Here is a 22,818-nt window from a genome sequence, read left to right as displayed (position 1 = left end):
ACAAAACAATGTCCCTAGTAAGCCTTTAGTTGACTAGCCAGTTGATCAAGGATGGTTAAGGTTTTCTGACCATATGCAAGTGTTGCCACTTGATGACTAGATCACATCATTAGGAGAATGACGTGATGGACAAGACCCAGACTATAAACGTAGCATGTGACCGTGCCATTTTTTTGCTATTGATTTCTGCGTGTCAAGTATTCATTCCTATGACCATGAGATCATGTAACTCACTGACACCAGAGGAATACCTTGTGTGTATCAAACGTCACAACGTTACTGGGTGACTATAAATGTGCTCTACAGGTATCTCCGAAGGTGTCCGTTGAGTTAGCATTGATCAAGACAGGGATTTTTCACTTCGTGTGACGGAGAGGTATTTCGGGGCCCACTTGGTAATACAACATCACATATAGGCCTTGCAAGCAATGTGGCTAATGTGTTAGTCACGGGATCTTGTATTACGGAACGAGTAAAGAGACTTGCCAGTAACGAGATTGAAATAGGTATAGGGATACCGACGATCAAATCTCGGGCAAGTAACATACCGAAGGACAAAGGGAATGTTATACGGGATTATATGAATCCTTGGCATAGAGGTTCAACCGCTAAGATCTTCGTACAATATGTAGGATCCAATATGGACATCCAGGTCCCGCTATTGGATATTGACCGGGGAGTGTCTCAGGTCATGTGTGCATAGTTCTCGAACCCGCAGGATCTGCACACTTAAGGTTCGGTAAAGTTGAGTTATAGGTGTTGGTGACCGAAGGTTGTTCAGAGTCCTGTATGAGATCACAGACGTCACGAGGGTTTTCGAAATGGTCCAGAAATGAAGATTGATATATAGGATTGTTTCATTTGGCCTCCGGAAAGATTTCGGGCATTACCGGCAGTGTACTGGGAGTGACGAATGGGTTCCGGGTCTTTACTGGGAGGGGCCCACCCACTCGGGAGAGAACCCAATAGCCCAAGGGTGGCGCACCAGCCCTTAGTGGGCTGGTGAGGCCAACCCAAGTGGGCTATGTCGGCTAGAAGGAAAAAATCAAAGGAAAAGAAAAAAAAGGAGGTGGGAAGGAAGGAGGGGACTCCTCCTTCCCAAACTGAATTGGAGTTGGAGTCCTTCTCCTCCTCTCTCGGCCAGCGCCCTTGGGTCTCTCTTGAACCTCAAGGCTAGCCCCTCCCCTCCTCCTATATATACTAGAGGTTTTAGGGGTTATGAGACACAACTTTGCCATGTGCAACCCTAAAACTCTACTTTGTAGTTCTTCCTCTAGATCGGTTTTCTGCGGAGCTCGGGCGGAGCCCTGCAGGAATAGATCATCACCATCACCGGCGCGCCGTCACTCTGCCGGAGAACTCAGCTACTTCCCCATCTCTCTTGCTGGATCAAGAAGGCGGAGATCGTCATCGAGCTATACGTGTGCTGAACGCGGAGGTGCCGTCTGTTCGGTACTAGATCAGAACGGATCGTGGGACGACGGTGATTTGAATCACGAAGTTGTACCAGTACATCAACCGTGTTTCTTAACGCTTCTCGCTTAGCGATCTACAAGGGTATGTGGATCCGATCTCCCTCTCGTAGATGAACATCACCATGATAGGTCTTCGTGTGTGTAGGAATTTTTTTGTTTCCCATGCAACGTTCCCCAACAAAGCGTGCTCGGTTTGGAGTAGTTCTAGGATGGGTGACCGACCGGGAAGTTGATCCCGGGTGCGCATGAGTGAGGACAAAGTGCATAGAAAAGACTAGTATTGATATGTGGGGCTAGTCTAGATCCCGCCAGGAGTAATGACCGCTGGCGGGTGTGTCCGGGGCGTTACAAGTTAGTATCAGAGCCGACCCTCGCGGTTACACGGATGTTTGCGGACAGGTGCACAGTCATGTTGTTCATGACGTTTGTGACCCGTCGTGGCACACGGCATGACACATGTACTGGACTAGATGCACAGACGTTTGTGTCAAGAGGGAACGCTCCTAAGGCCCGACGAGGACGTCGGTTCCTCTGAGTGGTGGTGTATGTGATAGCCTGGCATATTAGGGATGATAGACTACTCATATCAATAAGGAATTACTTATTTCCCGGGAGCCCATTCGAACAGAACTCCCAGGTCGGGAATTTGATCCCAGGTGTGCATGAGTGAGGACAAAGTATGCAGAAAAGACTAGTATTGATATGTGGGGCTAGTCTAGATCCCGTCAGGAGTAACGACCGCCGGCGGGTGTGTCCGGGGCGTTACATCCTAGTAGCACCAGGGTATTAGATATCGGTTTGGTTGCTAAGTGTTAGTAACTCGAAATAAAAGCTACGAAATAAACGGAGACTAGCTAAAGGCGAGGTGACAATGGTTGTCGCACGCTCCCTCTACCATCGGGATTAGTGTTGAACCTAAATAAATGTTATTTGGTGTTTGCTTTGAGCATGAACATGATTAGATCATGTTTATTGCAATACGATTATTCATTTAAAGAGAATAATGGTTATTCTATTTGCTTGAATAAATACCTTCAATGGTTTATTGAATCTCGATCGTAGTGATACACATGTTCATGATGTTGTTGCCAAAAGATACAAAGTAGTAATAATAGTACCACTTACTTGTGGCACTGCCGCTTGAGTCATATTGGTGTAAAACCCATGAAGAAGCTCCATACTGATGGATCTTTGGACTCACTCATTTTTGAATCGTTTGAGACATGCGAACCATGCATATTGGTGTAAACGCATGAAGAAACTCCATGCAGATGGATTGTTTAGACTCACTTGATTTTGAATCACTTGAGACATGCAAATCATACCACATGGGCAAGATGACCGAAGGCCTCATTTTCCAGTGAGAGGGAACAAGAAAGTAACTTATTGGAAGTAATACATTTTGATGTATGCAGTCCAATGAGTGTTGAGGCGCATAGTGGATATCATTATGTTCTTACTTCATAGATGATTTCAGTAGATACTAGTGTATTTGCTTGATGAAACACACGTCTGAATTATTGAAAGGTTCAAGTAATTTCAGAGTGAAGTTGAAGATCATCGTGACAAGAGGATAAAATGTCTACGATATGATCATAGAGATGAATATCTGAGTTGCGAGTTTGGTACACAATTAAGACAATGTGAAAATTGTTTCACATCTCATGCCACCTGGAACACCATAGTGTGATGGTGTGTCCGAACTTCATAGCCACGCCCTATTTGATATGCTGCATACTATGATGTCTCTTATCGAATTACCACTATGTTTATGGGTTAGGCATTAGAGACAATCACATTCACTTTAAATAGGGCACCACGTAATTCCGTTGAGATGACACTATATGAACTATGGTTTGGAGAAACCTAAGCTGTCATTTCTTAAAAGTTTGGGGCTGCGACGCTTATGTGAAAAAGTTTTAGCATGATAAGCTCGAACCCAAAGCGGATAAATGCATCTTCATAGGACACCCAAAACAATTGGGTATACATCCTATCTCAGATCCGGAATCAAAGTGTTTGTTTCTAGAAATGGGTCCTTTCTCGAGAAAAGGTTTCTCTCGAAAGAATTGAGTGGGAGGATGGTGGAAACTTGATGAGGTTATTGAAATGTCACTTCAACCAGTGTGTAGCACGACACATGAAGTTGTTCCTGTGGCGCCTACACCAATTGAAGTGGAAGCTAATGATAGTGATCATGAAGTTTTGGATCAAGATACTACAAAACCTCATAGGTCTATAAGGAAACGTACTGCTCGAGAGTAGTACGGTAATCCTGTCTTGGAGGTCATGTTGCTGGTCTACAATGAACTTGCGAGCTATGGAGAAGCGATGGTGGGCCCAGATTCTGATAAATGGTTGGAGGCCATGAAATCCGAGAGATGATCTATGTATGAAAACAAAGTGTAGACTTTGGAAGAACTACTTGATGGTCGTAAGACTGTTAAGTACAGATGGATCTTTAAATGGAAGACACACAATGATGGTGAAAGTCACCATTAAGAAAGCTCGACTTGTCGCAAGATGTTTCCGAAAAGTTCAAAGAGTTGACTATGATGAGACTTTCTCACTCGTAACGATGCTAAAAGTATGTTGGAATTATGTTAGCAGTTGCTGCATTATTTATGAAATCTTGCAGATAGGATGTCAAAACATTGTTTCCTTGACTGTTTCCTTGAGAAAAGGTTGTATGTGATACAACGAGAAGGTTTTATTGATCCTAAGGATGCTAACAAGTATTCAAGCTCCAGTGATCCTTCTATGGACTAGAGAAAGCATCTCGGAGTTGGAATAAGTACTTTGATGAGTGATCAAAGCCTTTGGTTTTATACAAACTTTATGAGGAACTTGTATTTCCAAGAAAGTGAGTGGGAGCACTATAGAATTTCTGATGAGTATATGTGGTTGACATATTGTTGATCAGAAATGATATAGAATTTCTGGAAAGCATATAGGGTTGTTTGAAAAGTGTTTTTCAAAGGAAAACCTGGATTAAGCTACCTGAACATTGAGCATCAAGATATATAGTGATAGATCAAGACGCTTGATAAAACTTTCAATGAAATGCATGCCTTGACAAGTTTTTGAAGGAGTTCAAAATAGATCGGCAAAGAAGGGGTTCTTGGCTGTGTTGTAAGGTGTGAATATTGAGTAAGACTCAAAACCCGAGCACGGGAGAAGAAAGAGAAAGAACGAAGGTTGTCCCCTATGCCTTAGTCGTAGGCTCTAAAGTATGCCATGTTGTGTACCACACCTGAAGAGTGCCTTGCCATGAGTCAGTCAAGGGGTACAAGAGTGATCTAGGAATGGGGCAATACTACTATTCCTTTTGAAAGATCCACACTCATACTCCATTGCTATATTTGTACTACATAGAGATTATCATTCATGCATAACTATGTGGGGACCCTTACACTATAGAACTTGGCTTGCATATTCCAATGATGAGCCTCCTAAAATGAGCTCTAGGTCTTCATGAGCAGACAAGTTGGATGCACTCCCACTAGTTCCATTGGAGAGCTTACCTTAGCTCATATGCGCATCCGTTGCATGGCAATCCCTACTCCTCACATCATATCTATCATTTGGCTTTCTCTGGCCTATGGTTGTCCTCATTGATGTGAGCCTTTCACACCTTTTTGTCTTCCTTCCCCTTCAGTATTCTCTTTGCCATCCTAAGTGCCAACATATCTTGCTTGCACTCATCCATTGCATGAGTGCTCAAAATCGAAAGGGAGAGGATCATTTTGACTTGTGCCTGACTAGTGGTCTGGGGATGAGTCAAAATAAAATTCCGAAGGAGACCAAGTGTGAGGTTTAGTAGATTGAGTTCTCAATTAAAAAATATATTTTAATCTCTAAACCCATCTCCCACTTCTTACACGCGAACACCATTTGGAGACATTCGAGTCATGGACAACGAGAGCTCTTGCACCATTATGCTCTTACTTTGCTATTTTCAATACTAAATATAGACTCTTGCTTGTTATTGTCTTGACTTGAATTGCATACCTTACTTGCTTTACTTTGAAGTTTTTATATGTGTGTTAGCATGTCACCACAAAAAATTATTGTGTTATCATTTACCTACTCGAGGACGAGCAGGAATTAAGCTTGGGGATGTTGATACGTCCCAAATGTATCTACAATTTTTGCTTGTTCCATGATCTTTTGGGTGACATTGTTATCTGTTTTGCTACACTTTTATATCTTTTTACACATACTTGGACTAACCTACTAACTCACTGCACCCAGTGTCAGTTTCTATCTGTTGTTATCTTTTTTGCAGGGGCTTTTACCCAATTTTCTGGAGCCCCAAAAATCCTGATAAAAATATATAAAAATCAGCGTAACAGAAGCTTCCAGATCACTAAATATGGGCCAGAGGGGGGTAGGGGGTTCCGAGGCGACCACTCGGCACGGCCTGGCCCCTAGACGTGCCCACAGGGCGTCTGGGTGGGCCCCACCGCCTCTCGTGCCCTCCTTTGGCCTATATTTACTCCTCCATGAGGAAACCCTTCCATCACATCTAGAATCGCGAATTTCTCCATCGTTCTGCCGCCGCAGCGCTTTCGAGATTGGGAGCGTCAGGAGACCTCTTCCCGGCACCCTGTCGGAGGGAGGATTGACCTCTGGGAGCTTCTCCACCGCCATGGACGCTTCCCGGACATGCCGTGAGTAGTCCTCCTTGGACCATGAGTCCATGACCAGTAGCTATGTGATGTCTTCTATTCAATCTTGTGCTTCCGTGATTAGCCCTTGTGAGCTGCCCTACATGATCAAGGCATCTATGTAATTTTCCTGCTATTGCTATGCTCGGTTTGTTGGGATCCGATGGATTATCATATTACGTTCAGATTGTTATGAGTTATATATTTGATTATCCTTTTATATTGTGTTCTTTAGTGATTCATGCATGTTCTCCGTTGCTTTGTATTGATTTGGCCGAGTAGTAGATTGTAACTTCAAGAGGGAGCGTTATGCATGATTGTGGGTTCATGCCCCCTGATGTCTAGCTTGAGTGAAAAAAACATGAGACTAGGGGATGTGCTGTTGCCACCAGGGAGAAAACAACGGTGCTTGTGACCACGGTTGCAAGGATTGTTTACCTTATGCGTAGTTTGTTAATGCAGTTGTCCGTTGCTTTGAGTTTACACTTTGGGTGGGGCTCGCAACTTAATACCAGCGAGATGTTCTCGATAGATATCTCAAGGTGGATGATTAGTAAGTAGATGCTGATGAATAAACAGTCTACTTGTCTTGGCGTACTACCCATTACTATCAAGCCTCTAACTTTCAAGTAGCATAATTAGCATTGCGGTGCGTTTATAATTCTGTCAATTGCCCAGCTGTAATTTGTTTAACCAAGCATAGTTGTTTATCGTATTTTGGGAGAGAGACATCACTAGCGAACATCATGTGACTCCAGTCCATATCACCACCATTGCTTACACCTCCACCATTTACTGCTTTCATTTACTTTTCCATTGCAATCACTATCACTACTCCCGCTTGTGTTTTGATCTTTTGCAAACTGCAAGGCCGGAGAGATTGACAACTTCTCTGTACTCGTTGGGAGCAAAGTTATTTGTGTGGGTGCATGTCCATGTCTTCTGCTTGCGCCAGGGCAGGGGACACCTACTTGTTGATCCTTGGAGTCCTCCTGGTTCGATAACCTCACAGTCTCCGTGTAAGGGAAAACTTGCTGCTGACTACATCTCAACCTTCCACTTGGGGTAACCAACGAGGAGCGAGAAGTACATTCATCATTTCATCATCAGAACCGCATAGAAATTGAAAATTGAAAAAAGGTTGAACATGAAGCGACTTAGCTGGTAAATGTGCTCGGTGTGACGTGGGCTGAGCTTGTAGCGGGTCAAGGTCCCAACCCCAAGCCGGTCCTGAGGTGACCGAGTGAAGAGCTCGGCTTGATGAGGTGGTGATGCAATTCAGCCGATGTGTCAAGGCAAATCCCCCGGCCCAGCTAACATGACGAAACCAGTCGGCTGGTGATGCCGAAGTCCCCGGAGCAGGTTGATGAAGAGATGGCAAAGCCCCCGGTCTAGCCGAGGTGACGGAGTAGGTCGGTATAACGACTTTAGATCCCCCATGCTAGCCTATGTATCGAAACATGTCAGCGTGGTGGATGTTGGCTTGAAAAAACGACAACGCGGTGATGTCAACGCAGGTCAAAATTTGTGACACGGTCAATGCTGGCTTGATGAAGCAACGGCGCGCATGACCCATGCAACCCACGGATGACGAGGTTCTCTTGATGTTTATTTGTCCCTCGCGATGCCAAACTCTTGGTCGGCTGACCGAGATGATGAAATTTTTCCTCCAAAAAGGACATTTGACAACCCGTTCATGAAAAAGATGAACTCTGGTCGGATTCGTTTTCGCGAATTTGTTATATTCATAAGACGTTTTACGGACTTTGGACGGTCGGATCGGGCTGAAATTCTGAGGGGTGATCGATACAGGGATTCCATAGCCGATGAATGGTGGGATTTTCTAACGGATGTCCGAGATCGATACTGTATCCCTCTTCCTAAACTCATCCAGATTGCCGTCCATATTGGACAGGGCTCAGGTATATCGTAGATAGCCGAATATTCCTGCATCTGAACGCGACGAAATTTTGTAGGGTTGTTGTAATACAATTCTGCACAATTCCACTGAAGCAATATGAAAACGACGCTCGAGGAAATGTGGATGACAAACACAAATTCGCTGTCCAGAAAAAACTGCTGCCAATCTGCACACGAGCCATCAATCCTTTGGCGATCCTACAACGGAACTCTCAATGAAAGCACCAATGTCGGTTTCAAAGCCGACAGATCTTGGACAGGGGGTCCCAAACTGTGGATCTTGGATTGATGGGTAACAGGAGACAGGGGAGACGATATTTAACCAAGTTCGGGCCCTCTTGATAGAGGTAATATCCTACATCCCGCTTTGTTTGTATTGATGATGGTGTATCAAGTAGAGAGTTGATCTACCTCGAGATCGTATGATGTGGTCTAAAACCCTAGGAGTAATGATCTTAATCTTGTAACAATCTGTTGACTTGCATGGCCTCTGCTTATATATTACACTAGAGGCCTAGGATAACAAGAGTCCTAGTCGGCTACGTTGGTGGAGGGAAGTCCTTGTCTTTATCACCAAGTCATGTGGAATCTTCCTCATATGTCTCATCGGCTATCCGAAATGGCCAATGAGTCTGGCTCGTAGAGATAGCCGGCGACCCGAGGACCCCTTACTCCCGGACTCACCCAACTTGCTAAGCACTCGATTCCCACTAAGGACGCACACCACAAGAGGAACATGACTAGTTCATGACGACGATGTAGAACATATTCAAGCATCAACTAAGCTAAACGTCAAACATTCAATTTTTGCCATGATTGAATATTTGCCTCATGATAGTTTGATCAAGTTGGTTGTCACTTTATGGGCAATTTGGAGAGCGCAATGAAAGTCTATTCACGATGGAATTCTCCAAAGTCCACATGCTACCCACTCTTTCGTCATTGCATTCATATCCGAGATTGTTACCTTACAAGCTCATGTGACGGTGCAGGGACTGGTAGCACGAGATAACGACAGGACGATAGGAGACATGTATGTATGGAAGGCTCCAAAACCCGGGATGGCAAAGATACACATTGATGAAGGGCGACCGAGGAATGACAGAACAGGGGCTTCGATGGCGGCTGTCGGGATCATGCAAGAATATTTTTGTTCTTATCGGCTATGGTATCTAGGGACATGACTAAACTAGTGATGCTAGAAGTAGTTGCTTGTTGTGAAGGTTTAGCCCTTGCACTTGATCTATCCCTAGAGCGAGTGTCATTGCATGTGATTGCAAACTAGTTGTCCACGAGATAAAAAATGGCACCCACGGGAGATACATCACAATCATGAAAGAAATTAGTGCTAGATCAAGAGAGTTCACCAACTACGAATTCATCTTTCAAAATCACATTATGAATTTTGAGGTCCATAGTTTAGCTTTCTTCTTCTTCTTCTTCTTTAGATGTAGGTTGAGAGTTCACCGACCGCGAATTTATCTTTCGAAGTCGCATTACGAATTTTGAGGTCCACAATTTAGCCTTTTTCTTCTTCTTCTTTAGATGTTGGTTGCCACTCGTGGTTGGGGGTTATCTCATGACCCTTTAATTATTCCCGTAAACCGTACTCGTCGTTAATATTGGCTTATCGTTTAATTTTTTGTCTCCCATGGATGCGCTACCCTCTCTCTCTGGTGTTACACATGTGCATCTCACACCTCACATCTCTACACACGCAACGCAGCTCACATCCACACATGACCTTGTGCCTTTGACTTGGCCCTGTCGTCGCTGCGCTATCCACTGGGCTAGCCACCCACGACCTTCTCCCGACATTCCTATGCAGCCTGTAGGTCTGGCCGCCACCACACTCGTCACCTTGCACGCCACTGCGCTCGCCGCTGCCGATCTCCTCCTGCTTCCCCAACACCCTCTAGCCTTGGGCCGCCGCGCTCGACGCTGGCGAGTTCCACCTTGGCTTCCCCGCATAGCCTGTGCAGTGCTCGGTCAAATCGGGAATACCCGAACCCGATTTTCGGCTACCCGAATTGTCGAGTATAAATTATTTTGGAGAACCAAATAGAAAACGAAAAAAGTAACCAGTGAACGTTCGCTAGGGGGAAACTTCCAGCGAAAGCCCTAGCTGCCATACGATCTTAATCCTAGGGTGCAGTTTGAATGACTTTAAAAAACTTAAAATCACACAAATGCCATGGCAGTTTTGCACAAAAGCCATCCAGGTTTTCCAAATGCACTGAAAACCGCCCGGCGATCGTTCGCGGTTCTGTGGCGGCGAACGTTCGCCAGATATGCCCATCCCATAGAGGAAAAACCGACCCGAGATTTCGCAACCCCCTTCCTTCCTCCCACCCCTCGACTGACGCAGCGAGGGAGAGAGGGGAGGGCCAGTCGTCGGAGGAGCAGATCGACGGGGGAGGCTTCCCGGCGATACGATGGGGAACGCGTCGTCGATGCTGACGCAGTACGACATTGAGGAGGTGCAGGAGCACTGCAGCTACCTATGTATGTCATCGATCCCCATCGACGCCCCCTTCGATTTGGTGGTGATTTCATCGATTCCTGAGTCTTCTTTTTTCTTTTGCTCCCGATTCGGACGAATCCAAGTCTCGCAGCAGGAGATCGTGTCGCTGTACGAGCGATTCTGCCAGCTCGACCGCAGCGCCAAGGGCTTCGTCGCCGAGGACGAGTTCCTCTCCATCCCGGAGTACTCCACCAACCCGCTCTCCCAGGTCCGTCCCCCGTCCTCCCCTTGTCGTCGAGACGGCGAAGAATTTTCTTCTCCGGCTTGCTTTGTCCCTTTCGTGCCAGCTCCCGCTGAATGATTGACTCTACGAAGCAGATCCATCTTGTTTTTGTGTGCTGTCCTTGGCATTACACACACTACTTTCCTAGTTGTATTGTAAACAATTCTGTCTACAGAGATGTAATAGTACTGATTTGACCAACACTTGGAATTCCTCAGCAATTAAGTATAATATAATGGAGAAAAAACTAATTAGATTTCCCCACTCCATCAATGAACTAGGTGTGTCTGAATTTTTTTTATGCCAATTGCCTCACAAGACCTGTATGCAATCGATCGGCATAGGTAGTTTTTCCCTGGTTTAATACATGTGCAACCTGAATATCCCTATGAAAGGAAGCATCTTCCACATCTGGTTTGGAAAAGCTCTAGCTATCTTTGATTGGATACCAACGAATCATGGTTTTCAGTAAACAAAAACTTATCAAAGTTCAAAGACTGGTATAACGCTTTTGCCCAAATAAAACTGATCAATAGACTACAAAAATCTCCTTATAGATCATTTCTACTGAAGATTTGTAGTTCGTTTTTCTTCCACACTAAGACTTAGTGTATTTGATTGGTGCATATAATGTAGTTTTTCCAGCAAAACACAACCTCCCTTGCAAATAACATAGTCTGTTGACTTTCTTTACTCACTTTGGCTGTTTTAGCTATATTTAGGAGATCCAGCAGTGTCAACTATAGCCGTGAGACTGATTTTGAGCTTCCATTTCTTCTGTTTGCAGAGGTTGCTACGTATGGTTGATGGATTGAACTTCAAGGAATTTGTTTCGTTTCTCTCTACCTTCAGCACAAGGGCCAGCTTTCAGCAAAAGATTGAGTGTAATGCTCATCATGTTTCTTTTCCTCTCTTTGCTGTCTATCTTGAAAGGAGTATATGTTGGTTTGGATCTCTCTGAATTCTGATCCTTATGATGACTAATTTGCTTGTTTGGTGTTGATTTGGTCTGTGTTTCATTGATCAGTGATGTTTAAGGTGTATGACATTGATGGCAAGGGGAAAGTAAGCTTCAAGGACCTGGTAGAGGTTTTACGGGACCTAACGGGCTCATCCATGTCAGAGCAACAAAGAGAGGTTCTCATTTGGTTCAATCCTGTATTTCATTGAATTGTACGTTCACTTGCAAGTACACTGACTAAATCAACAACATCAAATGTGACTGTTCCCTTGTTTCCTCTTCAAATAATTAGTATCCTGCCATCATAAACACATCAAGTTGTTTCCAAAATGAAGGGGGCCCTGACACTAAATTGTAGATTTCTTCATTGCAGCAAATGCTCAGAGTAGCTTTCTTCGCACTGTAGTTAAAAAATATAGTTTGTGTGGAACCCATCCTTATATATCTAAAAGCTCAACAATATCCAGATTTTATGATATTTGTACATCCATAAGACTTAGCCTGAAATCAGTGCTCTCTCTGAATATTTGTAGGCAATATTACCCTTTTGGGCATTATTTCTAGCATAGCCTACTGCCCTACTACCTCACCTACATAGTACTCCCTCTGGTCCAAATTATAAGATGTTTTGGGAGGCTAAAATAGGCTAACAAAATGTCTTATAATTTGGGACGGAGGTAGTACTAAATATAAGGTAGTTACCTAGAGTGGAACATTAGAAACCATGTTATGCTCTACTAATGTGCAAGGAGGCTGGGATCTAAATAAGAGCAATCCAGTCACAGATCCAAGAATTGTTTTGTCCACTAATAACTACTCCCTCCGTTCCTAAATATAAGACCTTTTAGAGATTCCACTATAGACTACATACGGAGCAAAATGAGTGAATCTACACTCTAAAATATGTCTATATACATCCGTATATAGTCCATAGTGGAATCTCTAAAAGGTCTTATATTTAGGAACGGAGGGAGTACTACAGAATGCGTCAGAAGGAGGCCGGGCCAGGTAGCATGTTGGGCCACTCAACAAGGAGAAGTATCGTGTAACTGGACAGTGCCTAACTCCTAAGGGTTTTCACCACTTGCTCCTGGGCTGCATCACCCGCCTTGGCTCCACTGCTTCTGGCAAGGAAAACATCTTTCAGCGGCAATGTGCCGGATGATGATGCCTAGAATGCCACGAGCTTTGCTGCTCCTGCTGACGGAGCATGCTATTGCTCATTAAATTTCTCTTGCAACATTCTTTCATATTTTCCACTTTTTATTCCATATAACATACCATGGTCGAAATTTGTAGTCTTCTTGACAAAAATATTAAGTAAATACCCCCTCTGTTCCTAAATATAAGTATTTTTAGAGATTTCACTAGGGGGCTACATACGGAGCAAAAGGAGTGAATCTACACTCTAAAGTATGTCTATATACATATGTAGTCCCCTAGTGGAACCTCTAAAAAGACATATTTAGGAACGGAGGGAGTATAATAAACTGAAGATACAATATTAAGCTATTAATTGCAATAGAATATAGCTAGAGCAGAACTAACTGTAGGAAACAATCTGATTATTGGATGTGGATCAGTGTAGAGAAAGAACTGAATTTATATGTTAGATACTGCTGGATGTGGATACTCTTTTCTTTTGCAACATGTGGATACTTGTTAAATCGTTGTAGCTGGAAGTTTTAGAAACTATATAAACATAAACAGCTGTGGCGCAACACAATGTTGGTCTATGAAAGGGCACACCTCATAGCAACCAGACAGAGGGACAGGTCTGCACCGAAAGAAATGACCCCTGAATTTGAATAAAGCTGAATCATGGGTACAATGTATACCTGAGAAACACACAACTCACCTCAATCACATATACAATTTTGATCTTATGCATCAATCAGAACACCCACATCTGAACTCGTCCACCGTTGTAAAGTAAGAAAAATATACTCATGCTTAATTATGGCAATTCAGCATCACCATATTATTATTCTTAATGGTCAGAAAATTAACATCAGACTAGGTAGGTTCGTTTTTCTTTTACTTGAGAGATAGTTAGGTGAAACTTCTGAGTAAACATAACTCTAATCTCAGTGAAAAAGTTGAGCTATCTTTAGTTATTTACTTATTTTTGCCTAAGTATAACTCTTTCAAGAAAGGTTTATGAATCTGAACATCAGGGTGGTTTTTTCCTAGTGGCAATGGGCTTAGAATATATCCATCATATTTGAACCTAATGTCAGACAAGGGAAAATCAAGGATCACCACTCCGTCTTCCCGTGCGGACGTACTGCGTCTGATTCACTGATGCCAGCTTAACAAGTTTCGTGTTTATTGGTTCTAATATTCAGAGACATCTTGTCATCACAAATTAAGCCTACCATCTTAATGTGCTGCATTGTATACAAGTACTGCATATTGTCTTTATTGGTGTCATGTGCACTAAAAAAACCAAGATTACCTGTTGTGAGCTCACTACTTGTTTGGAGCCAAACCTATCTGCTCCAATGAATTGTTTCTTTCATCATATCATATCCTGTGACTGATGTAAAGCAACCTTAGAGGAATTATGTGCATTCATGAATATTACTGCAATATTTTTGTTCTCACTGAATAAATAGTACTCCCTCCGTCCCAAAATAACTGTCTCAACTTTGTACTAGCTCTAGTACAAAGTTGTACTAAGGTTAAGACATTTATTTTGGGACAGAGGGAGTATTGCTCATCTTGTCGATCATCAGCTGCAGTTGCCATTTGCAGTTTTATGCAAAACAAACCACTGCTATAGTTCTCTCTTCTTTTTGAGCTCGAAATGACCATGATCTTTCATGCTTTTTAACAAGGAAATAGTTTGATTCATCGATCCCTAGAGAATAATATATAATAGCTAGGAACAATAGAGGGGGTAGTTACCCCTGTTGCATCATTAAACACAAGCGAAACACATGATTACATCACTAAATATAGCAATTTGCCACTTTTTTATGTTATGATGGACAATGGATCTAAGGTGTCAGTGTCGTGTAACAAATTATACCTCTGCTCAAAGGAACATATTGGGTTGAATTTTGTGGCTTTGCAATTCTAAAATCTACAGTTTCACATTGGTTAGTTTTGCTGCCGAAACATATGTACATGGTTTTGTGAATGGATGTGATTTCACATATGCAAGCACTGAATAGGAGACAGATAGAACAAATTACCTTTTCCTTGTTCCAAGCTGTAGCTTGCAGTGGTGAATTCTCACATTCTTTTCTTTGCGTTCCCTCAGCAAATATAAATTCATCGTTTATTGGAATTGCTTGTTATTCATTGGACCTCCATCGGTTTAGTTCCAACAACTAAGGACAGATGTAGTATATGATAATACTAATTAAATAGGAAGATCATGCTTTAGTCCCAGATAGATTACCATTTCCAATTTGAAAATTCTCAACTAAAATAAGGTCAACTGTGGTATTTAGCAACCAAGACAATACATCCTTAGGAAAAATGGTAAAGAAATCAAAAGGCAAAAACAAACAGACACCCATTAGAAGTTTATTTCTAAGTATAATCTAAATATTGAACAAAGCACCATAGTAGTATGATGGAATCTACTCCCTCCGTTCCTAAATATAAGTCTTTTAAGCGATTTCACTAAGGGTCTACATACGGAGCAAAATGATTGAATCTATACTCTAAAGTATGTCTATATACATCCATATGTAGTCCACTAGTGAAATCTCTACAAAGACTTATATTTAGGAACGGAGGGAGTAAAAGACAATCAAAACATGCATGAATAAACTTTGGGATGAAAGCAGACCATGCTAATACACTTCTTTTGTTTTCTGGTTTCCATGATCTTCCATGGATGTCAGAAACACAAATATATCCATGGACTTCTCATTTTCAGAGATCTTCTCTAAGGAAAGACAACATGAACACACCGGGGTTCAGGAATGAAATTATCAATTTCATAAGGAGTTAGCAATGACCAAAGTACTCCCTCCGTTCCTAAATATAAGTCTTTCTAGAGATTTCACTTGGTGACTACATACGAAGCAAAATGAGTGAATCTACGCTCTAAAATATGTCTATATACAACCGTACAGTTCCCTAGTGCAATCTCTAAAAAGACTTATATTTAGAAACGGAGGGAGTAGCATGTAACTAGTTTCAGTATTGCTTTGCATGATGCACAATGTTTTGTTCAAGCTGATGTACAGCAGTACAATCTCAAATTAACATGGATTTGCATTGATGCCTTTCAGCAAGTACTAACAAAGGTGTTGGAAGAAGCTGGGTACACACGGGATTCCACTCTATCATTAGAAGATTTTGTGACGGTACAAAGCTAAACATTGCTTACCTTTCTTATCATGTAATGCTGTGGCAGATTCATCTGAATTGATAAAACCGGGGGTTTGATTCATCTGAACTTAAAAAAAAGCATAGCCTTTGTGGTTAGATTCATCTGAATTGAAAAAAAAGCATAGCTTTGTGGTTAGATTCATCTGAATTGTAGACAAGCGTAGTTTTTGCGGTTGTAGTATTATCCAGTGTGCCTACCAGTACTCATATATAAACTATAATTCTACGGCGTTTCATAATTGTATATTGCTCTGGTTCTGTACTGCTGGTGGTGAAGCGGAACTAAACTACTTTTGTGACGTGGTTTCAGATCATCGACCACCCTGGCCTGAAAATGGAGGTGGAAGTGCCCATCGACTAGTGAAGGGAGAATGCAGATTTCAGCAGATGAGGATGCAGCAAGCTCTCAGTCATGTCTGATGAAAACAAGTGTCCATAGCCAGTAGAACGTGCGACAGAATGGAATGGGAGCTCATTGTTTTGAGTTCTTGTGTACCTGTCCACATGCATGCCCGAATGCATGCAGTGCCAGTTTAATCATTTTTTCTTCTGTTTTTGAGAGGATTAATTAATGCAGTGTCGATGTAGAGTGGATCTTGTTACAGTTTCCAGACTTTGAAAAACGTTCTAAAACCTAAAATTGTTTATGGTATTGCAGCTGTCCACTCTGGGGGTGGGGGAGGCCAGTATTTACGAAGATCATGATCTAATTCTTCGGTTCGTGTGAACTAGGTATTTGTAATTTGGTGAAAAAATCATAACTAAAATTTCGAAAACTGAGAAAAATTGTGCATGACAGCATGCATGTGGAAATTTGAAAAACTCTATTGATCATTTTGTAGGCCGTGCCTAGTATTAGCGGTATCATGTTTAAACCTTTGCACAAATTATGCTGCTTGTATTTCTTTTTTTTTCACCTAAAAAATTGTCCTACTTGTCCAAATTTCAAGAATATTCATCTTCCTAAACTAAATATTTATGTTGTTTTAAAGAAAACAAAATTAAATGCGTTGATACTATAGAACTGGTTGGACATGTCAGTACATGATCTCTTCGCCCAAAATTAAATGGAGGTTTGTTTTGTAAATCAAATTCCTTGTTTTCCATCCAAAGGCCCAAAATCTTGTGGTGCATTGGGTGCACAGATTCCTCTATTTCACATGATACGTTCTCGGTGACCCAATGTGATATTTGTATCCTATCGCCTAGTTCTCGCGCATCGATTTCTCAGGTCCAACCATTCCTTGACATTCCCCGTTCAGTTCATCTTCGTCCAAGCTTTCATGTACCTCGGAGTTCCTCTAACTATTTCTCCATGAAGCCTAGCAGGTGGGGCAAAGAAATGTAAAAATTCCATGGCAATCAGATCTGTGGTACGAAATCACGTGCCAGTCCCAACCACTTTTTCTTAGAGGGTACAGTCCTAAAGTTTGTAATGAACGAGTTGACATAGAAAAACAATACCCCACAGTTCTTTTTGGCAACAGAACAAAAAAAAAATGCCAGTCATTTATGTATTCTGGGTGTAAAAGAAAATTTCAAAAAAATAGTATTATTTTTCCCATGAGATATATATCATCAATATTTTTGATGAACTGGTCGCAGTGAAGTGTTAGACATTTTTTTGATGTTATTTATACCGGGAAATGAGCTTTCATGTTTTTGAAAAATATTATTTCGCATAACATATACATAGTGATTATTTTTGGGGAAACCATTTATATGTAACATGAATACCTTTTAAACAACATTCCCTAACTTTTTGTCCTCGGAACAAAAATTTTTGTCCTAACTTTTTTTCCGGTAATGTTATCTAACAAACGTCACCTGGGAGGGGGATGGCAAGCGAACACCTTGATCAATTGGTGCCAGTCTTTACCATGTTGTTCTGAAGAAGTTGTCATCCCCTCACAACTAAATCTGCCAGCAAAATCATTCAAAATGCCACCCCTCCCAGCAAACGTTCACTAGCTAAGAGGATCCTTTTTTTTTGCAAGAAACATATGGCAATCCTTTCCAAAATACATTTAACACACAAAAACTTATGTTTCCATAATTCCCGGGCAGAAAAATGTTATTGCCGCACAGATAGTGTGGGATATTATTTCAATATTTTTTATGACTAGGAACCATTTTTACGTAATTTTCCAAGTTTATTATTTTAGTAACTTCCGAATCGCCTTTTTTTGGGCACAACAATCGTGTCTAACATATTTTTTAAGAAACATATGATTGTTTCATTCATTGTTTTTAAGTAACTTCTGATTCATCCATTGTTTAATATGTTACTGCGGCTCTCTAAGATTGTATTTGAACGGCAGATCGTTTGGAGAAGCACGGTTGGGAAAACTTTGCAAAATAGAGCAAGAATCCGGGCCACATCTATTCTTTAAGTGTCGGTATACTCTTCGGTTGTGGAGATCCATCATCGAGAAGCTAGGCCTACCCCACGTCAATACCACCCAATGGCACCCTGATTATTCCGTCATGGAGTGGTGGGACAAACGGTAACAAACGAAGCCCAAATTGAAATGCAATGACCTCCCTCACCATGCTCATTTCCTGGACCTTTTGGAACGAACGGAATGCCAGAGTTTTTTCGACACAAATTCGCTCCGCCATCGGTGCTTCTTGCAGCCATTTTGGAAGAGGCAAAATTATGGGTAGTGGCCTACGTTAAGAAACTCGGGTCTATAATCTATTACGAGTAATTGTCATGTCGTTGAGGTGGATTGTAAAACTCTAAACTCTACTCCCTCCTTTTTAATACATGAGGCAAATCTTGTGCCTCCGTTTAAAAAAACAGTCATGAAAACAAAAGAAAAAAAGGTAGGACACAACCACATCCGATCGAGAAAGAGATTACACGACCTATTCACACAATCTACTATTTACTCATCAGCGAAATCAGTTGAATAATCCCTGTACAATGGTCTGCTCATGACTGTTCACATGTTGTAGTGACGACCACATACAGATCTACACCATAACCTTGAAGATAACCTGTAACTTTTTTTACATAAATGATCTGCTAAAATGTACACTACTGGGGACAGGGCCTATAGTCCCGGCCCGTAAGGGGTTTTAGTCCCGGTTCACCAACCGGGACCAAAGAGGCGGGACTAAAGGCCTAACCTTTAGTCCCGGCCCTGTTCCCGGCCTAACCTTTATTTTTGAATATTCTTTGATTTGTTTTTATGTTTTATTTCAATTTTTAAATCTTTGATTTATTTGACAATTTAATCTCTAATCACCCATCCTCACTGCTCTAGTGTAGATTACTCATTTCAAATCGTCTAACTTCTCGACCGGTCACCCATCCTTTCACTACTTCAGCCCGAGCACGCTTAACTTCCTGGTTCTATCGCCCCTAGTTGCCAAGTCTGCACTTATTGTTCTCCTGACAATAGTAAGCTATCAATCCTAAACAACCTAGGGTTTGATGTCATGTCACATGATTTATTTAAATTCAAACAATTCTTAAAATAAACAAAATAAGTAATAATAATAGTGAATTTCAATGAAAACAACCTAAAGATTTTAAATAAAATTATTTTTTCTTATTTTTGTGGAAAAAACTTCTTTTTGCCATAACTTTTTTTACATTTGGAATTTTGAGCATCTAAGAAAACTTCACCGGGCAAGCCCCGGTGAAATTGATTCCCAATTTTCTCTAGTTTTTTTTGATATATTAAACTTTTTTTACGTCGTATGCAAAAGTTATGGCCGTTTTACATTTTTCCCTTTTTTGGAAAAACGGTCAAAATTCATATCTCAAAATTTGTATACCAACTAGGCACTAAAACCTAACTACATCTCAAAGGATTTTATTTTTTAAAGATTTTAGCATTTTTGTTTATTTTCTACAAAACTAAAAAAGACGGTCGAGGGAGGGTAGAGTTTGAAAATTTCAGAATCCCCCTGTAGCCAAGAGTCCAATCATACCCGTCGACTAAATTTGCTAGCACCGTCCCCGCTAGAATCACAACTAAGGTTAACCAAGCCAGAGTTAACCCTTTCTAACTTTATTTGCTATGTTGAGCTAAATGATCCTGAAATTGAAAAGAACTATAATGAACTCTGAAAATGTTGAAACTTGGCAATGGTATCATCATTTCATCCACATATCTTGTGCTAAAAAGTTGAGAGGGTTACGACAAAAACTGGATGCACTTCGTGTACAAACTGGACCATCTCCTTCGAAGTATCACGGTTTCGGACGAAAACCCATCTGCCAGAAAGATATTTTATTTTTTTACTTATTTCAACTTCAGACATTTTATGCATTTTGTGCATTCAATATAAACCATTCAAAACCACATCCTAAATTTCCACCCTTTATAACTTCATTTGCTATTTTTCATGCATTTAATGATTTTTGGACCTAAATGACCTTGAAATTGAAAAGCCCGACAAATGAACTCTGAAAAGATTGAAACTTGGCATCGTATCATCATTTCTCCCACATAGCATGTGCTAAAAAGTTAAGAGGGTTACGTCAAAAACCGGATGCACTTCGTATACAAAATGAACAATCTCTTTCGAAGTATCAGAGTTTCGAACGAAAAACTCATCTATTGCAAAGGGATTTCATTTTTTGAACTTATTTGAACTCCATACTTTTTGTGTGTTTAAAATACACCATTTAAAGCCACATCATAAATTTTCAATATTTTCTGACTTCATTTGGTATTTTTCATGCATTTACTTACTTTTTTGAGCTAATTGACCCTGAAATTGAAAAGCACTACAAATGAACTTTAAAAAGGTTGAAAGTTGGCATGGTATCATAGTTTCACCCACATGGCATGTGCCAAAAAGTTGAGAGAGTTACGATAAAAACTGGATGCACTTCGTGTACAAACTGGATCATCCTTCGAAGTATCAAGGTTTCAGACGAAAACCCATCTGCTACAAAGGCATTTTATTAAAATGATTTTAATTCCAGACTTTTTATGCATTCAATATGCACCATACTATAACATGTTAAAATCTACATAAAGTACTAACTAAAAATAATAAAAAACAACAATTAAATGACTAAAACAACTATATAAGCAAAACAATATTGTTTTAATTAAAATTAAAATTTAAATTATTCTAAAAATAACCAAAGAAATCTTACTGTGATAACAATCTAACAGATGACTAGGAGAAAAAATAATTAAATTAAAAACTATTTGTAAACTCAAGTTATTCACAATTTGGGTTTGAAGCAAATTTGAACAAATTCAAATTTAAACCATTCAAATTTAAAAACTAATTGCACAAACAGAAACTAGACAAAATTTTGAATCTAATGCAAAAAGAATCACAAAAAAAATAAATTAAATATCCTAAAAGATATAAGCAATTTAAAACAGAAACTACAAATAGAAATAAAATTTAAAAAGAGGAAAAAAAAATACAAAACCCCTTTAGTCCCGGTTCGTGTCTCGAATCGGGACTAAAGGGTTTGGAGGCTTTAGTCCTGGTTCGAGACACGAACCGGGACTAAAGGTCCCTTTTGAACCGGGACTAATGACCGACCGGCGCCCTTGCCGTTCGAACCGCATTAGTCCCGGTTCGTAATGGAACCGGGACTAATGTGTAAATTAAGCCGGGACAGAAGCCCCTTTTTCTACTAGTGGTAATCATCCACACAATTTCATATAGCTCAAATAAGAGAACAAACCCTTCAGTTCTGGGTGAATCAGTGGATAAAAAAAGATATACTCGTTGGTTGAGGCAAATTATACGCAACACGAATCTTGCGCAAAATCGATTTCAAGAGCATCTACAACCAGGATTGGCTAATTTCAATCCCCAAACGAACGTTCGGACATGTCCGTTGAGCTTTATTTTTGCATGCATGGAAGCATGTTTCCTACATCCTTCTTAAATTATCCGATCAAATGCATGTGTTCGATGGGATGGAGAAAGAGAAAGATAAAAGAAAGAATAATTTAAAAAAGGGAGAAAGTGGTCTGGGGTGGACCATATTCCTATGTGGAGAGTTGTCCGGACATGCCAGAACATACTCATACCCTTCTCATATTTAATGTGAATATGGAGATTTGCCAACAATCCGATCATATGGAAACAAAGTTGGGGGGGGGGGGGGTCGGTTGGTTTACTTCTTTTTCATCTTTTTTCTGTTCGGACATTGATCAGGTTGTCCTCCTGACCCTATGAAGAGGATTTGTATGGTCCAATTGGAGATGCTCTAAAGAGGCAAGACAAGAAAAATGATGAATTGCTTCCTCGTGAACACAAAGCAACATTTTCTATTGCCTGCAAGTTTCGTTTTGTTTTTGAGTTCCCCTTGGTGTTTTTGTTGTAAAGTTTACGTACGCAAACATCATTAATATTGGATCTATTTTTTTCTGAAAAAATAGGTCTTTATGCATGTAAATCTCATTAATACTGAACCTATTTTTTTCATAGACTTTACAACAGAACACCAATGATATTCAACTTTCATAAAAAGGTCTGGTGTCTTTGTAAGATTAATAGGCATCAACCTACAAACTAAATGGAGCCACACCACCACTCATAATTCGTAAACATGCATTCCAGATACTAGTAAAAAAAGCCAGAGAAAACATCGAGTTCCAAAGCATCATTTTTTTCCGACCCACAAGTTTAATCTGTCATCATTTCCTAAATTTTAATACTAGATACATCCATATCAATGACAAATAATTACACTC

The 22,818-nt window shown here is 40.8% G+C and overlaps 1 protein-coding gene across 1 annotated transcript; it reads left to right on the top strand.

The window, feature by feature from the left end:
• Window positions 1-10,340: 10,340 nt before the first annotated feature.
• LOC123399474 (calcineurin subunit B-like) lies at window positions 10,341-16,766 on the top strand. The gene is made up of 6 exons (XM_045093885.1): window positions 10,341-10,570; window positions 10,673-10,797; window positions 11,600-11,696; window positions 11,840-11,949; window positions 16,027-16,101; window positions 16,437-16,766. Exons 1-6 carry the CDS (start codon window positions 10,501-10,503, stop codon window positions 16,485-16,487), a joined length of 528 nt encoding a protein of 175 aa, XP_044949820.1. The 5' UTR covers window positions 10,341-10,500; the 3' UTR covers window positions 16,488-16,766.
• Window positions 16,767-22,818: the final 6,052 nt, after the last annotated feature.

Source organism: Hordeum vulgare, chromosome 5H (genome assembly GCF_904849725.1).
Source record: "Hordeum vulgare subsp. vulgare chromosome 5H, MorexV3_pseudomolecules_assembly, whole genome shotgun sequence".
Lineage (NCBI taxonomy): Eukaryota > Viridiplantae > Streptophyta > Magnoliopsida > Poales > Poaceae > Hordeum > Hordeum vulgare.
The sequence above is the reverse complement of the archived record's forward strand: the minus strand, read 5'-3'. Positions and strand labels throughout refer to the sequence as shown.

Excerpts from the sequence above, each read along its gene's own strand:
- LOC123399474 (XM_045093885.1), top strand. The coding sequence starts at position 10,501 with ATGGGGAACGCGTCGTCGATGCTGACGCAGTACGACATTGAGGAGGTG. Across the intron at positions 10,571-10,672 it reads GGAGCACTGCAGCTACCTAT|TCTCGCAGCAGGAGATCGTG; the intron begins GTATGTCATCGA and ends GACGAATCCAAG. Across the intron at positions 10,798-11,599 it reads CCACCAACCCGCTCTCCCAG|AGGTTGCTACGTATGGTTGA; the intron begins GTCCGTCCCCCG and ends TTCTGTTTGCAG.